Source organism: Salvelinus alpinus, chromosome 3 (assembly GCF_045679555.1).
Source record: "Salvelinus alpinus chromosome 3, SLU_Salpinus.1, whole genome shotgun sequence".
Lineage (NCBI taxonomy): Eukaryota > Metazoa > Chordata > Actinopteri > Salmoniformes > Salmonidae > Salvelinus > Salvelinus alpinus.
In genome coordinates, this window is record NC_092088.1 from 31,621,214 (window position 1) to 31,639,683 (window position 18,470).

General features: G+C 43.5%; 1 protein-coding gene across 1 annotated transcript in view; it reads right to left on the reverse strand.

Moving 5' to 3' along the window:
* The window catches only part of LOC139569798 (eukaryotic translation initiation factor 3 subunit C-like), an 82,787-nt gene extending 66,292 nt beyond the window's left edge, over positions 1–16,495 (reverse strand). The window contains exons 1-6 of the mRNA XM_071391157.1: positions 16,441–16,495; positions 16,248–16,359; positions 15,385–15,840; positions 15,148–15,316; positions 13,011–13,134; positions 9,755–9,809 (exon numbers count right to left, since the gene is read on the reverse strand). Of these exons, the coding sequence (XP_071247258.1) occupies positions 9,755–9,809; positions 13,011–13,134; positions 15,148–15,316; positions 15,385–15,840; positions 16,248–16,359; positions 16,441–16,495 (971 nt within the window). The remainder of the gene's footprint in view (positions 1–9,754; positions 9,810–13,010; positions 13,135–15,147; positions 15,317–15,384; positions 15,841–16,247; positions 16,360–16,440) is intronic.
* Positions 16,496–18,470: the final 1,975 nt, after the last annotated feature.

Here is an 18,470-nt window from a genome sequence, read left to right on the forward strand (position 1 = left end):
CGCTCCCTAAAACACTTCAGCGAGCAGGCCTTTATAATTGACCTGGCCCAAGTATCCTGGAAAGATATTGACCTCATTCCGTCAGTAGAGGATGCCTGGTTATTCTTTAAAAGTGCTTCCCTCACCAGCTTATATAAGCATGCCCCATTGAAAAAATATAGAACCAGGAACAGATATAGCCCTTGGTTCACTCCAGACCTGACTGCCCTTGACCAGCACAAAAACACCCTGTGGCGTTCTGCATTAGCTTCGAATAGCCCCCGCGATATGCAACTTTTCATGGAAGTTAGGAACCAATATACACAGGCAGTTAGGAAAGCAAAGGCTAGCTTTTTCAAGCAGAAATTTGCATCCTGTAGCACAAACTCCAAAAAGTTCTGGGACACTGTAAAGTCCATGGAGAATAAGAGCACCTCCTCCCAGCTGCCCACTGCACTGAGGCTAGGAAACACTGCTACCACCGATACATCTACAATTATCGAGAATTTCAATAAGCATTTTTCTACGGCTGGCCTTGCTTTTATTTTTGGGGTAAATGGCCAAGGAAGTTGTATGGAACTTCCCAACATCCCCTCCCAAATAGATATGGAACCTTCAAAAACACATGGAGCAACAGCGAAAGAAATGGCTGAGGATATACTAAAAATGTCTGGTATGTAATGACATTTAATTCCAAGTAAATGTAAATTATTTATTTTTATGTAGTTGTGTGGGACAGCCATATGTTCAGTTCATGCCTATGAGTTCAACAAAGCCAACAACTGCTTCATGTGTGCCACTGATAAAGAACCTGGATGTGGCCCAAAGACTGACTGGGTTAGTATGTTTATAAACTTTTGACAACAGTGACGGCATGTAAGACAATTTATGATATAACACAATGGATGGCTAATTCGGCATACTGCATTGATATTTGATATTATTTATAACGTGTTACGCTTTGTTTTGATTTGATTTAATGTTTTGCATGCCAACGGTGTTGTGCCTGTGCTGTGCCTAGGAATGAAGACAAAAGAGTTGAGTGAAGAACACAAACTGGAAGTGCAGTCTTTGTTGTTGAAAATGTATGCTATACCCCATCCACACTGAAGAGGCTGAAATGTACATCAACCAGGGATAAAGAGAAAGTTAACACTGTGAAATGTTTTGTACTTAATTGAAGGTAAGTGGCTGATGACATGTTGGAAAATATTAACTTCTTCGGGGTAGCCCCCCTTCTCAATTTCCGCCTAAAGACATACCCTAATCTAACTGCCTGTAGCTCAGGCCCAGAAGCAAGGATATGCATATTCTTGGTATCATGTGAAAGGAAACACTCTGAATTTTGTGGAAATGTGAATTGAATGTAGGAGAATAGATCTGGTAGAAGAAAATACAAGGAAATAAACATATGTTTTCTGTTTTTTATTGTTGCTGCATCTTTCAAATGACCAAGAACAGCCAAACATACAGATAGGATGCTGGGGATGATTTGAATGAAGAACATAAGATGGCAACAATAGCTAAGCAAAGTTTTAGACAGATAACTTCAAAAATGAGCGAGCTACATGACATTGAGCATGAAGTCACCCAGGTGTCCCACACAAATGTACCCAAGTGGCCGAATTGGTACAGTGATACATTTTGAAGGAAAGAACTATATACAAAATACATAAATGCTATTCTAACACACATCAAAAAATATATATAAAAAATATTTTTTTAAAGAAAATAAAAAATAAAACAACAAGGGTAACTATTTACACATTTTCTATTTACAATATTGTGAAGACCCTCAGTCCTCTACACAATATTGTGCTGCTGGTGCCATGGCCCATAGCAGTCTCTTTCTGCTGTAAAGCAGAGGCTTACTGAACAGGTGGTGCAGGTGATGGGGCATTTCCTGTGACAAAGGGCACAGCGACGTCTCCCTACTGTGCCCTTTTTGCCTTGAGGCACATTCATGCCTGCAGAGATTAATCTGGGCAGGTGAACACCACTAGTTGGAGCAGAAGTGACCGAGGTAGAGGGGACAGAAGGTGCTACAGTGGACTTGCTGTAGCTAGCAAGCTCCTGGATGAGCAGCTCCCTGAAAGCTAGCTGTGAGATGGGGGGCTGTCCACAGCTCTTGGCCATTTCCTTCTGGAGGATGAAGGCATTCACCACAGCAATGTCAATGAAATTATAGAAAAATGTCTTGTACCATTTCGTGGTTTTGTGGAGAATGTAGTATCCTATCAATTTCTTCTATAATTTGGGTTACATCTGTATATCTAGACTTTGTTTTAGCTTTTCCTGATTTATTTGCCATAATTTAAATATATAAAATTGCTGAAAATGCTCTTCACTATGTACTGCTATGCGTAACACTTGTGGCTCCATCAAGTAGGATTTTCGATTGGTGAATGAACCTCTTACGCCAGAGTTTACGACAAAGGCTGGTCTTCGAACGTATAACCATTACATATTGCCGTTTACATCAGCTCATTGGCTATCTTCCAAGCTAGATTTCAAGATGATCAGTGGTCATAGGGCCAAAATACAGTCAATCAACGATAGACCGCTCCTACCATTGGTGCACAATGAGGTCATTGATTGGTGTCTTCAAATTGGTTTGTTTCGGTCAATACGTCCCAGAAAAAGAGCCATCAAGTGTGATTGTGTTACTAACAAACAGAGGATTGCAAAGAACCTAACCATGACTGGATAAACGTGTGTTTAGTGTGTGTATTTACCACGAATGTTTCGCACAAAGTTGAATGAGACGGAAATCACGACGCAAGCGGTTTACAAATGTTTCGTGTTAACCTATAAAACTGGATTTTATCAAACAAAACTAACATTCCCTGTGGAGCTAGGACAATTGCAATGCACACATTGTATATAGATTCTCTTTTTTTCTACCATGTTATTGACTTGTTTATTGTTTACTCCATGTGTAACTCTGTGTTGTTGTCTGTTCACACTGCTATGCTTTATCTTGGCCAGGTCGCAGTTGCAAATGAGAACTTGTTCTCAACTAGCCTACCTGGTTAAATAAAGGTTAAATAATTTAGCAAACACTAGCCCAGTGAACAATATCAGTACCTAACGTTAGCTAGCAATCTACGTATGATTGATGCACAAGTCGTATACCCAAAGACACCGAATATCCTGGCCATATTGTGGCCAGAGTAGCTAGCTAGTTAACTGACAAGCTAGCATGTTAACGTTAACTAATTCAGATAAACGAGGTAGCAAGTAAAATAACAATTTGTGCCGTATTTCTCGCACTGTGAAATGGATAACTAGCCAACAACATAAATAACGGTGAACGCTTCCTTTTCACGGCAAAAACGACGACAGGTTAGCTGGAGTGCTGCTAAAACACTCGGCCCAAACTTTCCCAGCAAATATAAACGCCAGACAGATCAAAGAAATCATTGCGAGGGACTAACCTACGTCCTTTTGAAAATCGTCCTGTGGTGTGTCTGATTACTTGGGAATGATTTATAATCCAGTTTTGCGGGCACTTCCGGGCACTTGCGTCAAGAAAGGAAGTGAGGGAAGAATTCACAAAACAGTTTATGTGGCGTGTATCGGCGGTTGACATTCAAAGGTGCCTTACCGCCACTTACTGTACTGGAGTGTGGGCCAGAGAAGGAGAGGAACGGGTTAGAAGTTAGGCTAAAGGGTTTTAAGGATAAGGAAAAGGTTAGCTAAAAGTTTAGGTTAGGGGAAGGGTTAGCTAACATGCTAAGTAGTTTCAAAGTAGCTCAAAAGTATACTGAACAAAGATATAAATGCAACAATTTCAACGATTTTACTGAGTTACAGTTCATAAAAGGAAATCAGTCAATTTGAATAAATAAATTAGGCCCTAATCTATGAATTTCACATGACTGGGCAGAGGCGCAGCCATGGGTGGGCCTGGGAGACGCACAGCCACTGAGGAGCCAGGCCCAGCCAATCAGATCAAGTTTTTCCCCACAAAAGGTTTATTACAGAAAGAAATACTCCTCAGTTTCATCAACTGTCCGGGTGGCTGGTCTCAGACGATCCTGTAGTTGAAGAAGCCAGATGTGGAGGTCCTGGGCTGGCGTGGTTACACATGGTCGGCGGTTCTGAGGTTGGACGTACTGCCAAATTCTCTAAAATGGTATTGGAGGCGACTTATGATAGAGAAAGGACCATTCAATTCCATGACAACAGCTCTGGTGGACATTACTACAGTCAGTATGCCAATTACACGCTCCCTAAAAACTTGAGACATTTGTGGCATTGTATTGTGTGACAAAACTGCACATTTTAGAGTGGCCTTTTATTGTCCCCAGCACAAGGGGCACCTGTGTAATGATCATGCTGTTTAATCAGCTTTTTGATATGCCACACCTGTCCGTAGGTGCTTGCCTACGGAGCTGTGATGGGAACGGCACCTCCGTACCTTCAGGCTCTGATCAGGCCCTACACCCAAACAAGGGCACTGCGTTCATCCACCTCTGGCCTGCTCGCCTCCCTACCTCTGAGGAAGTACAGTTCCCGCTCAGCCCAGTCAAAACTGTTCGCTGCTCTGGCACCCCAATGGTGGAACAAACTCCCTCACGACGCCAGGTCAGCGGAGTCAATCACCACCTTCCGGAGACACCTGAAACCCCACCTCTTTAAGGAATACCTAGAATAGGATAAAGTAATCCTTCTAACCCCCCCCTCCCCCTTAAAAGAGTTAGATGCACTATTGTAAAGTGGTTGTTCCACTGGATATCATAAGGTGAATGCACCAATTTGTAAGTCGCTCTGGATAAGAGCGTCTGCTAAATGACTTAAATGTAAATGTAAATGTAAATTATATTGGCAAAGGAGAAAAGATCAAAGGAGACATGCCATCAACAAATGCCGACTCTACACATCAAGTATATCAGACCAAACTATGAAAGACAAGCATTGTAATTTTGAATTCCATATGGGGGTGTGGAAGAGGTGAAAAAATTATTGTTGTCTATCAACAATGACAAGCCCCCGGGGTATGACAACTTGGATGGAAAATTACTGAGGATGATAGCAGACAATATAGCCACTCCTATTTGCTACATCTTCAATTTAAGCCTACTAGAAAGGGTGTGTCCTCAACCCTGGAGGGAAGCAAAAGTAATTATGTTACCTAAGAATAGTAAAGCCCCCTTTACTGGCTGAAATAGCCGACCGATCAGACTGTTACCAACACTTAGTAGACTTTTGGGAAAAATGGTGCTTGATCAGATACAATGCTATTTTACAGTAAACAAATTGACAAGAGACTCAGCCCACTTATAAGGAATGACATTCAACAAGCACAGCACTTACACAAATGACTGATGATTGGCTGAGAGAAGTTGATGATAAAAAGATTGTGGGGGCTGTTTTGTTCGACTTCAGTGCGGCGTTTGACATTATCGATCATAGTCTGCTGCTGGAAAAACATGTGTTATGGCTTTCCACCCCCTGATTTATTGTGGATAAGAGTTACCTGTTTAACAGAACACAGAGGGTGTTCTTTAATGGAAGTCTCTCCAACATAATCCAGGTAGAATCAGGAATTCCCCCGGGCACTGCCCCTTACTTTTTTCAATCTTTACTAACAACATGCCACTGGCTTTGAGTATAGCCAGTGTGTCTATGTATGCGGATGACTCAACACTATACATGTTAGCTATTACAGCGACTGAAATGACTGCAACACTTAACAAAGAGCTGCAGTTAGTTTCAGAATGGGTGTCAAGGAATAAGTTAGTCCTAAATATTTCAAAACTATAAGCATTGTATTTGGGACAAATCATTCACTGAACCCTAGACCTCAACTAAATCTTGTAATAAATGATGTGGAAATTGAACAAGTTGAGGTGATTAAACTGTTTGGAGTAACCCTAAATTGTAAACTGTCATGGTCAAAACATGTTGATACAACAGTAGCTAAAATGTGGAGGTTTGTCCATAAAGCACTGCTCTGCCTTCTTAACAACACTATCAAGGCAGGTCCTACAGGCCCTAGTTTTTTTGCAACTGGACTACTGTTCAGTCGTGCAGTCAGGTGCCACAAAGAGCGACTTAAGAAAATTACAATTGGCTCAGAACAGGGCAACACGGCTGGCCCTTAAATGTACACGGAGAGCTGACATTAATGATATGCATGTCAATCTCTCATGGCTCAAAGTGGAGGAGAGATTGACTTCATCACTACTTGTTTTTGTAAGAAGTGTTGACAAGCTGAATGCACCGAGGGTCTGTTTAAACGACTAGCACACAGCTCAGAAACCCATGTGTACCCCACAAGACATGTCACCAGAGGTCTCTTCACAATCCCCAAGTCCAGAACAGACTATGGGAGGCACACATTTATACATAGAGCCATGACTACATGGAACTCTATTCCACATCAGGTAACTGATGCAAGCAGTAGTATCAGATTTAAAAAAAAACAGATAAAAATACACCTTATGGAACAGATAAAAATAACCCTTATGGTCTCTTCTGTGAAGAGACACACACAGGTACAGACACACGCATACGCACACAAACACTAGCACACACGTACATTGTAATATTATTGTATGGTGGTATTATAACTTTTTGTATTGTAGATATGTAGTGGTGTAATAATGTTATATAATGTATTGTTTTATCTTTTGTTTTATGTGTAATGTAAGTGCCTTAATGTGTTTGGACCTAGTAAGAAGGCAGCAGCTAATGGGGACCCTTAATAAATACAAATAGAAACCGTACAGCAGTGTGATCTGCCATGACTCGTGGTTGCCGCGGATCAGCGTGAGGCGGTCAGGGTAGCAGACCTGGACAGGGCAAGACAAATGTGTTTTGTTTTTAAATATCCTTGCAAACATGCCAGTTTAAAAAGGCATCACGATTACTTTCAAGAATTTCCCCATAAACACTTTATCATGAGGACCTGGACAGGGATTTCAGGGAGAGAAGAAAGGTGAAGGAGACAGTATAGGGAATGAGATGGACAGCCGGTATGGTGATTCAAAAGGACAGTGGGCACGGAGAGAGAAAGAACAGTCAACTGAATCCACAAAGCGTAGCGTCACACCAGACACAGATGTAGGCTAAAGTATGGGTGATACATTGTGTGCAAATTAATTACACAAAAGCCAATAAGCAACACAGCCATAATTCATATGTTTACTGTACATGTGCTTGATCCGGTAGACAAACAAACTTTATCTCAAACGTTATCAACCAAGATAAATTGTGTATTGCAGTGGTTACCAAAAATGTTTGGCCTCATTACTGAAAAAATGGCTTCTGGCTAACAGCTGTGGCAAAGCTTTGGCAAATTTGCGGCAAGCTCATATTTTCACGGGCCTCCCGGGTGGCGCAGTGGTCTAGAGCACTGCATCGCAGTGCTATGCTGCGCCACCAGAGTCTGGGTTCGCGCCCAGGCTCTGTCGCAGCCGGCCGCGACCGGGAGGTCCGTGGGGCGACGCACAATTGGCTTAGCGTCGTCCGGGTTAGGGAGGGTTTGGCCGGTAGGGATATCCTTGTCTCATCGCGCTCCAGCGACTCCTGTGGCGGGCCGGGCGCAGTGCGCGCTAACCGAGGGGGCGGGTGCACGGTGTTTCCTCCGACACATTGGTGCGGCTGGCTTCCGGGTTGGAGGCGCGCTGTGTTAAGAAGCAGTGCGGCTAGGTTGGGTTGTGCTTCGGAGGACGCATGACTTTCGACCTTCGTCTCTCCCGAGCCCGTACGGGAGTTGTAGCGATGAGACAAGATAGTAATTACTAGCGATTGGATACCACGAAAATTGGGGAGAAAAGGGGATAAAATTAAAAAAAAAAAAAAAAAAAAATAAAAAAAAAATAATAATAAAAGGAAAAAAAAAAAAAAAGCTCATATTTTCACATGCAAATTAGTTTTGCGGGGAACTGTTGTTGTAAACTTGCGGCAACTTGTGAACTTCTGGCAAACAATTCTGGGAAACTTGTGGCGAACATTCTGTTTGCCGCAAACTCAGTATGAATATGCAAATTAGATCAGGCTTTTGGTTACTGTGTTAAACATTGAAATGTATTCTACATAAACCAAATCAAAAAACTTTAAATTAACTTACTTCACAGAGAGAAAAAAACTAAACATACTAAATGTAGTAAATATACTAAACATGTTTTCAATGTCTAACAGATAAAAATAAATCCAATACAAATCATCAGCATGGTAATGAAGAAAATAGCAAAGATTGGATATTTCGCAAATACATTTTTTTATCTTTTTATGTAGCTGCAATATTTACATGAGAGAAATGTGAACACTATGGGGATGTTGACCTTAGGATATTTAAAGGGACAACTACATCATTATTTCCATGGGCCAAGTGATAACTGAGCAATAGATTAACCAATGGAAGTTTAAAAGACAATTAACACAATTTTAATAACAATTAAAACAACAAAAACTAAATCAAACCCAGTTCAGAAACATTTACTTTTTGAGTGAACTTTGAAGATGGTGGCCCTGTGGTAGCCCTGTGCATGCACTGAAACAATCAGAAAACATAATTAGGATACTGAAAACAATTTATATTTTGGCATCTTAAAAGGTAGACATTTAGTTATGCCTAATATGGCAATTCATATTCTTTTTCCAAAATGAATCATTGTTACTCAAACACAGCATTGACATAATTCAACCCAAGGGGTTTGGGTTGTGCTTCTAACCCAGCGCCTTGGATTGAGCCCTTGACCCAACTGCTGGGTAAATTAGACTATATTGCTGGGTTTAAACAACCCAGTGTTTTGGGTTATGACATAAACCCAGCACATTTGGTTGGGGGATTGACCCAGTAGCTGGGTAATTTATGTAATCCTTGGGTTATTTTCAGTGTCATCCTAATTAAAAGTTTGCTTGCTTATTTTTGCCTTCTCCCATCCCACCCACTCCCTTTCCGACACACAATCAAGATACAATGTTGAATTTCAAATCATTAATTTCAGTGAAAATATACAAGAATATATAATTTGTTTAAATAACACATTGAAACAAAGCCTTATTGTCTAAATATGTGTTATTTCACAAGACAAGATTTCATAAGATTGATTAGAATTTATTTATATTATTTCATGAACCAAACAGTCCAATTATTGGACTAAAGCCTCAGTTGAAATTGATGTGCACACAAAGCATGAGTGTGTGACAATCTGTTTTAAGTGGTATTAACACAGATCTGTCTATCAGACAGTGCCAGAGCTAATCCATAGATATTCACATTCACTGACACACTTCGGCTATCTTCGGTGACAGCACACACACACACCATGCTGTTTTGCCATACAATAATGTTCTACATTTGGGTCGAGTTAAAACATTGTTACACAAAACAAGTGTAAAATATTCAATTTGAAGGTCACTCTACTAAGGACATGAACTAATGACTTACTTTTAATTTTATTTTATTCATAAAGCTCTTCACAATCCCCAAAATGTAACATTTGTATTTAAAATAAATTGTGATAGAATGAAAGAATACCAGAACGAGCCACATAACTTACTGTAGGAAAAAAGCAGGCACAAATGCATTAGAAAACAAACTAAAAGTCAATTTAACAGAGCGATAAATAGTGCCTAAAGAGCATATTAGCATTGGAATGAGACACTCATGACTCATCCATCCATGGATCTATTAAATTCACAGGAACACATCAGCAGGAGGTCTGTGTTTCCTCCTGTCACTTCTCACACTACATACGAGAGCAGATAGTTATCCACTATTGTTCAGTGGAGGAAAAAGACATGCTCGCAACAGTCTTACTGCAGGGATTCTGTTCCTGGCAGCTGATACACTGTGGTGTGTAGGAATTTCCATGCTGGGGCACAGTGGGAGAGTTGATATCAAACACATAATAGGACTTGAAACCAGTAGCGGTGTGTGGGTGACAACCTATGTGTTGTAATAATTGTGTTGTTTGCTCTATAACCATATTTCATATGCCTTGCGACCGTGATACAGTACATAGGCCTTAAGGCCGAGACAATAAGAAGACACAGTGGCAAAATAAATTCAACCACACCTTTGTTTTATCACCGGATAGCAACCTCTGTCCAGTGAAGTCCACAAAGCATATTGCATGTACAGTAACAGAAAGCTACATGACCTAGAGCATGGTCAAGCAAGTAACATTTTCCGACCACTAAACAACTATTGATTTTGAACCACAGAGAGTTACCGCAAATTGGAAAGAAAACAGGAGCTGCCTCCACTATTCCAGCACCATTTCAACTTCAACATCAAATCACCTCTGCTTAGTCTAATACAGTGACAACTAAAAAATACCAAAAACAATTTAATCCAATCAACGTAAGCTAAATAGGATGTGGCTATCCATGGTTCTGATTTCTGTGTGTGTGTGTGTGTGTGTGTGTGTGTGTGTGTGTGTGTGTGTGTGTGTGTGTGTGTGTGTGTGTGTGTGTGTGTGTGTGTGTGTGTGTGTGTGTGTGTGTGTGTGTGTGTGTGTGTGTGTGTGTGTGTGTGTGTGTGTGTGTGTGTGCATGCGTGTTCGTGCACACACATACCAGCTGGCTGGTGTGTTTACGGACATATTCAATCTCTCCCTACCCCAGTCTGCTGTCCCCACATGCTTCAAGATGGCCACCATTGTTTCTGTACCCAAGAAGGCAAAAGTAACTGAACTGAATGACTTTCGCCCTGTAGCACTCACTTCTGTCATCTTCAAGTGCTTTGAGAGACTAGTCAAGGATCATATCACCTCCACCTTACCTGTCATCCTAGATCCACTGCAATTTGCATACCGCCACCAATAGGTCCACAGACGATGCAATCGCCATCACACTGCACACTGCCCTATCCCATCTGGACAAGAGGAATACCTATGTAGGAATGCTGTTCATTGACTTCAGCTCAGCATTTAACACCATAGTACCCTCCAAGCTCATCATTAAGCTTGAAGCCCTGGGTCTCAACCCCGCCCTGTGCGATTGGGTCCTGGACTTCCTGATGGGCCGCCCCCAGGTGGTGAAGGTAGGAAACAACATCTCCACTTCGCTGATCCTCAACACTGGGGCCCCACAATGGTGCGTGCTCAGCCCCCTCCTGTACTCCCTGTTCACCCATGACTGCGTGGCCATGCACGCTTCCAACTCGATCATCAAGTTTGCAGATGGCATAACTGTATTAGGCTTGATCACCAACAATGACGATACAGCCTATAGGGAGGAGGTGAGGGCACTCGGAGTGTAGTGTCAGGAAATCAACCTCTCACTCAACGTCAACAAAACAAAGGAGATGAGGACTTCAGGAAACAGCAGAGGGAGCACCCTCCTATCCACATCGACGGGACAGCAGTGGAGAAGGTGGAACGTTTTAAGTTCCTCGGCATACACATCACGGACAAACTGAAATGATCCACCCACACAGACAGTGTGGTGAAGAAGGCGCAACAGCGCCTCTTCAACTTCAGGAGGCTGAAGAAATTTGTCTGGTCACCTAAAACCCTCACAAACTTTTACAGATGCACAATTGAGAGCATCGTGTCGGGCTGTATCACCTCCCGATACGACAACTGCCCTGCCCTCCACCTGGCTCTCCAGAGGGTGGAGCGGTCTGCACAACTCATCACCAGGGGCAAACTACCTGTCCTCCAGGACACCTACAGCACCCGATGTCACAGGAAGGCCAACAAGATAATCAAGGACAACAACCATCCGAGCCACTGGCTGTTCACCCCGCTACCCTCTCAAGGCCATCAGACTGTTAAACAACCATCACTAACACAAAGAGACTTCTGCCTACATACAGACTTGAAATCATTGGCCACTCTAACAAATGGATCACTAGTCACTTTATTAATGCCACTTTAATAATGATGTTTACATATCTTGCATTACTCATCCCATATGTATATACTGTATTTTATACTATCTTGCCTATGCCGCTCGGTCATCGCTCATCCATATATTTATATGTACATATTCTTGTTCCATCCCTTTACTTAGATTTGTGTATATTAGGTAGTTGTTGTAGAATTGTTAGATTACTTGTTGATATTTCTGCACCGTCGGAACTAGAAGCACAATCATTTCACTACACTCGCAGTAACATCTGCTAACCATGTGTATGTGACCAGTAACATTTGATTTGATTTTGTGCAAGTATAAAAACATGTTGACTCACCCTACCTGTAGAGAAACGCCAATGCCATCCTCCTCTCTTTCATGTTGACGAAACGGTCTATCACTCTGTCATACAGTACACACTTTTATTTTTTGTTGTCCTAGGCTACCTGGCTAAAATACTTGCTCACTTGCCTAACTTCCATTCATGGGCAACGTTAGCTAGTTAACATTAGCTTTCTACATCTAGCTACATATTGAACTTCCATCCAATGCATGAATTAATAGTTGGCTCAGAATGGCCGTTATAATCATTGGCCAGTATGGAGAATTAAGTAAAACCACAAGTCCAAATCCCTATCTCCATCCATGGCCATTTTATATCTCGAAGGGGCCATTTTAGCTAGCTAGCTAGCCACCGGAGGCCAACAATACAATGAGACGCAACCATTCAAATTTTCATCTCAATGACGTATGCTCTCAATGGGAGTGACGCCAAAATCCAGGCTGGCTTGCCTTGACACTTTTTTTGGGTGTGCCAGGACCATTCACAGTTGAGCTCGCTCAGTTTAGCTCAACGCTGATTGGTCAATTTTGTATACTTTTTTTATCATGGGAGGCCAGATGCTCACTGGCTTCCTTTGCCTTCAATGCTACGGGCAGCAACAATGTCATACTCGTTTGGACCAGACAGCATCAGATAGATGGCCTACATTTAGAGAGACAGAGGGCTGCTGTTTCGCTTGCTCAAATGATTTCTCCTGTGAGATACATTCCTTTTGCGAATTGAAGGGAAATTATGAAACAAAGGGAGACGAAAGATCAATTATTTTTGTTTTTTTTATTGGTACATTTTTGTTGGGAAGCCCAGCTTCCCTTGTCATCCATGAATACACACCACTGCCTGAAGTACACATCCAGTGTCCCAAACAGTGTACCTTGCTCCAATGGCGGTCCACTAACGACTGTAAACACCTGTGAGCAGTCCCCAAGAGCCAACACAAATGGGAAGAGTCTGGTCACCTCCACCTGGTGCAGATACTCAACCATGTAGGTCCCAACCTGTTAGAGAAATCATTTGATTTTAGAATATGAGGACTTGTGCAAAGCAAGGATGCACACTGACAATGCCATCACAAAATTTGTGTAGTATAGTTTGGTTATTTTATAGCCAATTACACTGGTGTAGGAAGGGTTCTCAACGAGATGGACATTTCTATCACGCTGACCCCTACCACTGCGCTCGTTGTCAGCAGGATTTGTCCCATTTGCTATTGTCCCATTTGCCCCATTTGTCCCAATTGTCCCATTTGCTATAATGAAGCTTGTGTGATTTAAATAGTATGTTTATTATTTTCCTGATTGTGTTTTGATAAAGAAGGTATTAAACTCAGCAATCTAAAGGAAGGTTGTTAACCATGGATGAAATGTCAGGCACCAGAAAGATGTATTTTGTTTGTTTAAATGTATGCTTAACAATAATTATTTAATGTTTGTATCCTTACATTTTTATATAAGAAACTGAGTGTCTTGAGGGGAGTGTAAGGAAATTAGCATTACATTAAGGTTTATATAAATTATAGGTGTGAACAATCCTGTTACTCTGGTTGTGTAAGTTGCTGTTTTCACATAACTCTGTGCCTAATTCACCACGGCTGTGCACATCTCGTGTTCTTACCCCCACCCTCTGTACTCTGAAACTTGCATGTTCGGAACGAGGTGTCTCTGTTCCCGAACGAAGTCTCTCCTTATCCTCTATTCTAAGAACAAACAGTTCTTAGTACTCGCAGGAGAATAGAGGACTCCGAATATTTGGCCACCTCATCCAGTAGATATTTGTTGGTTCGACACATTGAGACAGTTGTGGTGGATTAAGGAAATGTCGAATAAAAAACATGAGCTGGCACACACCCAGACTTTTTATGTAGAGGTGCTGAGTAACTGCGAACAAACTATAAGCTAAAGAGTCGCACACCCCATATATAAACTCCCAGTAATTTATTGGGTAAATCACGAACGTTTCAGCATCACTGTGCCTTCTTCAGGGTGACGAAGGCACAGTGATGCCGAAACATTGGCGATTTACCCAATAAATTACTGGGAGTTTATGGAGTATGCAACTATTTTTTTTATAGTTTATGGATTAAGGAAATGTAACAAGGTTGGGCTATGTAAGGCAAGCCCCAACTCAGAATCATTGGGCTCTCAACAATCACCTATGGCTGGTCATTGACCAGCTCCATTACTGCAATAATTCATTTATATTAAAATGATTGTTTCAAGAAACAACAAAGTCTCTCCTTATTGGTTAGAATTTCCATGATAATTTCCATACTGTACATATCCATAAAAATGTTTGACATCACACTTGCTCAGATCTACATTCTCACTGTATCCACACCCAATGATGTTTAATTATTGTGAGAGTCTGCCCCACATTACTTCAAATTGTGTTATGTTGTAGCCAGAAAAACAGTTACTTTCCATTGTAGTTAATCACTTGTCTGGCTAACACCTAACTCTTGAAGTCCTAACTTCATAGTCTGGTATGGCTCTTTGATGTTGTCGGCACAATGTGTCAATAATGAAGGGGGCTGTGGTTGGCTCTCCTCTGGTTGGTTATCCTCAGTCTTTCTCACTCAAAACACCCCACAGCGTAACGTCAACGTAGGGAGTCAGGTGCAGTTAGCGAGTTTAATAATAATGAACGTAGAACAATACAAAACAAGAGAAACGTCTGACAAGGAAACATACCAATACTGCCTGAAGAGTGATGCTAGGGAGCTCTAGGTAAAGGGGGAGAAATCAGGGTAGTGATGGAGTCCAGGTGTGCCTCATGATGGGGTGCAGGTGTGCGTAATGAGGGTTGCCAAGTGTGCATAATGACGGTTTGCCAGGACAGGTGAAATCTCGTGCCGGAGATTGGGAGAGGGAGTAGACATGACAGTATACCCCCGACGCGTGGCACCAGCCACAGGACAACGCCGGCCAGGAGGACAGCCCCGAGGGTGGGGAGCGGGCCGGACGGCGAAGGTGGAATTATCGGATGATGTTGGGATCTAGAATGTTGCCCACCGGAACCCAGCACTGCACCCCTCCCAGTCCACCTGGTACTGGAGCCGACCCCCACGACTTGGAATCCAGGAGTGATCTGACGACATAGGCAGGGCTCCCCTCGATGTCTAAGGGAGGCAGAGGTGTGTCATGGTGGACGGCATCAGCCAGGGGACCAGGAACCACCAGCCTGAGAAGGAAAACATGAAAAGATGGTGAGATACGGTAGTTAGTGGGGAGTTGTAATCTGTATGTTACCTTGTTGACCCTCCGTATGACCATGACTGGCCCCACAAACCGCTCAGCTTCTTACAGGGCAGAGAGAGCGGGAGGTTCCTGGTGGAGAGCCAGACATGATCAGGATGGAACACGGAAGCCTCACTGCGGTGGTGAGCCACCTGCTCTTTCTGATGGCGGATCACGTGGACATCATTCCATACCTCTTCTGTTTGCCTGAACCACTCGCCCACTGCAGAAGCATTGGTCTGGCTCGTAGTCCACGGAGCCAGGGCTGGCTGATAACCCAGAACACACTGGAAGGTAGTCAGCCCGGTGGAGGAGTGTCGCAATGAATTCTGGGTGTATTCAGCCCATGGAAGGAATCGAGCCCACTCCCAGTCCTGGCAGTGACATCTCAGGAACTTCCCCCGCTCCTGGTTCGTCCTCTCCACCTGCCCGTTAGATTGCCATGGTAAGTGAGGCTGATCGTGACCCCTAGATTATCCATGAAAACCTTCCATACACGTGATGTAAATTGGGGGCCACGATCGGAGACGATATCCTCCGGAAGGCCATAGTGCCGGAAGAACTTCTGGAACAGTGCCTCTACAACCTGGAGAGAGGTACGGAGAGAGGGATGAAACTGCATGATTTTGAGAATCATGCAGTTTCAAAATGGTGGTGAAACCATCAGAGGATGGGAAAATCAGTGACGAAATCAACGGACAGATGAGACCAGGGTTGCTGAGCCACGAGAAGGGGAAGGAGTTTACCTGCTGGAGCGTGCTAGGGAAATTTAGATTGAGTACATACTGAACATAAGTTGACATAGTGTGCAACGTCCTGCGTCAAAGTGGGCCACCAGTATTTCTCAGAAAGGGATTGAGTGGTGCGGGTGATACCTGGGTGTCCAGTGGCGAGGGATGTGTGCCCAGGTCAGCAACCAATCTCTGACCCCCGTGGAGATGTAGCTGCGCTCCGGGGTGGCCAGGTGGCAGGAGCCCTCTCCAGACCCTGGTGGATGCCCACATCTACATCCCAAAACACGGGGCTAATAATACAGGAGGACCGATTAATGGGCTCGCGGACACTCACAGGGCCCTCCACCAACGTGGAACCACAGGGTGCGGGAGAGCACATAATCTGACATTCTGGTCCCCAGGCGGTAATCCTCCACTCTGACTAGGAGATGGTGGGATTATGGAGTTGGAGCCACGGGAGGCCAAGGATGGCTTTGTGCAAGGGTGCAGAGGTAATGAGGAAGGGAAGGTTTTCCTGGTGCTTGGGTCCCACGTGGAGAGTGAGTGGAGCTGTGACAGATCCCAATGGTCGCATATCCAACGCTTGGACTGGAAATGGAGAGGATAGCAGCTATGAGGTGATGTGCAGGAAGGAGGCAAGGGCCTGGTCCATAAAATTCCCAGCAGCACAGGAATCCACTAGAGCTGTAGAAACAATATATGAGGGACAGCCAGGTGAAATCCATACTAAAAAAGGTTTGGCGGAAAGGGATGATTCACACCTAACCCAAGAGATGGATGATCACGGGGCCATCCCTCGGCTCTCGTGGATTCCGGGTTGGGACACTATTGAAGCTGGTGCCCCAACTGTCTCTGACAGTGTCGCTCAGCCGCGGGGAGGCATGTGGCCCCTACCTCCATTGGTTCAGGCTCTGACTCAGAACACAAAGTATTCCATTAATTATACGCTTCTTTTAACAATCAGTTTTAAACACAAACATCTTTCAACATGTACCTGGCAAGACTGTGTGTCGCTTGGTGTGTCCACAGTCCTATATATTCATGTGTGTGTCCGAGGACCTCCCCTCGTGTATAAAAAAGGTGGTGTTTACAGAATACTCACTGCGTGTAAGGCTTTTATGTTCTTCTTTACCTTAAGGCTATAGGTTAAGAAGCCCCTGTTCAGGGTACGCTCAGAGCGAGGTCCTCCTTAAGAGGCCACAGCTGAGGTAACTAGCAGGACTGAGTTGAGTAGATAAGTGTTCTTAAGTGAGGTATCCTTGGGCATGATTGTTAATCAGCCAGTTGAGGGCAACCTAAAGTCCAGCCCATAGTACTGAATTGTACCCATAGTACTGAACAGTAGGACTGGTGAGGTTTGTTGGAACGAGGGCCCGGAGCCTGGTGACACCTTGTCCTGGCGAAGTTCTATTAGACGAGGGACCTGCGCTCGGTGACCCCGGAAACGACACTGGCCCCGGCGAAGTCTAATTATAACGTGTTGTGTTAGTTTTTTGTTAACAAGCATGCCCTTACAAGGTTACTTGTAAGGTATTATTGTGAGTGTTTCGTTATTCCTGGTACTTCACCTGAAGTAGAGGTTAGAAAATACGAGGTAAGATTGGATTTTTGGGACAGTGTTACGCAGTTAGATGGAAGACATTGGTACTCTGTAGGTAGTTTTGCATATCTGGATAGAAAAAAAGAGGATCTATACCACCGTTATTGCAGTAGGTGATATTCCGGTGTGGAGGCAACGTTCTGCCCTAGGCCCATCGACTATATAATATTTTGATAATGGTATGGGTTTTCCTGTGTTTTTGGAAAGAGTCTAAAGTATAAACAGTGCTAACTGGTTTTCTTTATTTGTCAACCCCTGTGTGTGTGTGAATGGAGCAGGAGCCATGGGTGCACACTGGAGCAGAGGACACGGCTTGCCAGACCCCTTGACGGGACCCCTGAAGGTTATGGCAGATAAGTGGGGAAGGGACATTCTTGGTCAGGTGCAATTATGACATCAGGAAGGTGGCTTTCCATTGACAGGGACACTGAGTGTGACACTGTTAGACGAAGTTAGGGAAAGACTAACAGATTATGAAGGGACTAAGAAAGGCAAGAAAGATAAGATAGACTGCGTTAAATTGAGCAAATGGAGGCAGACAGGCGCACACAAAGGCAGGAACCATTCAGTGTAAAGCCCCGTCAGAACCAGTAGAACAATACAGTGAGCAAGAATAGGAAAGACAATGAGAGAGATTTCCCACCTCCCTATTCTTCTCCTCCTAATCTCTACCCAGCACCACCTGCGCCCGTTGCTGCGGCTGCCACTGTGGACCTCCTTCCTCCGCATCCACCCTATCTACAAGATGCCAGAGCTCTGCTTCC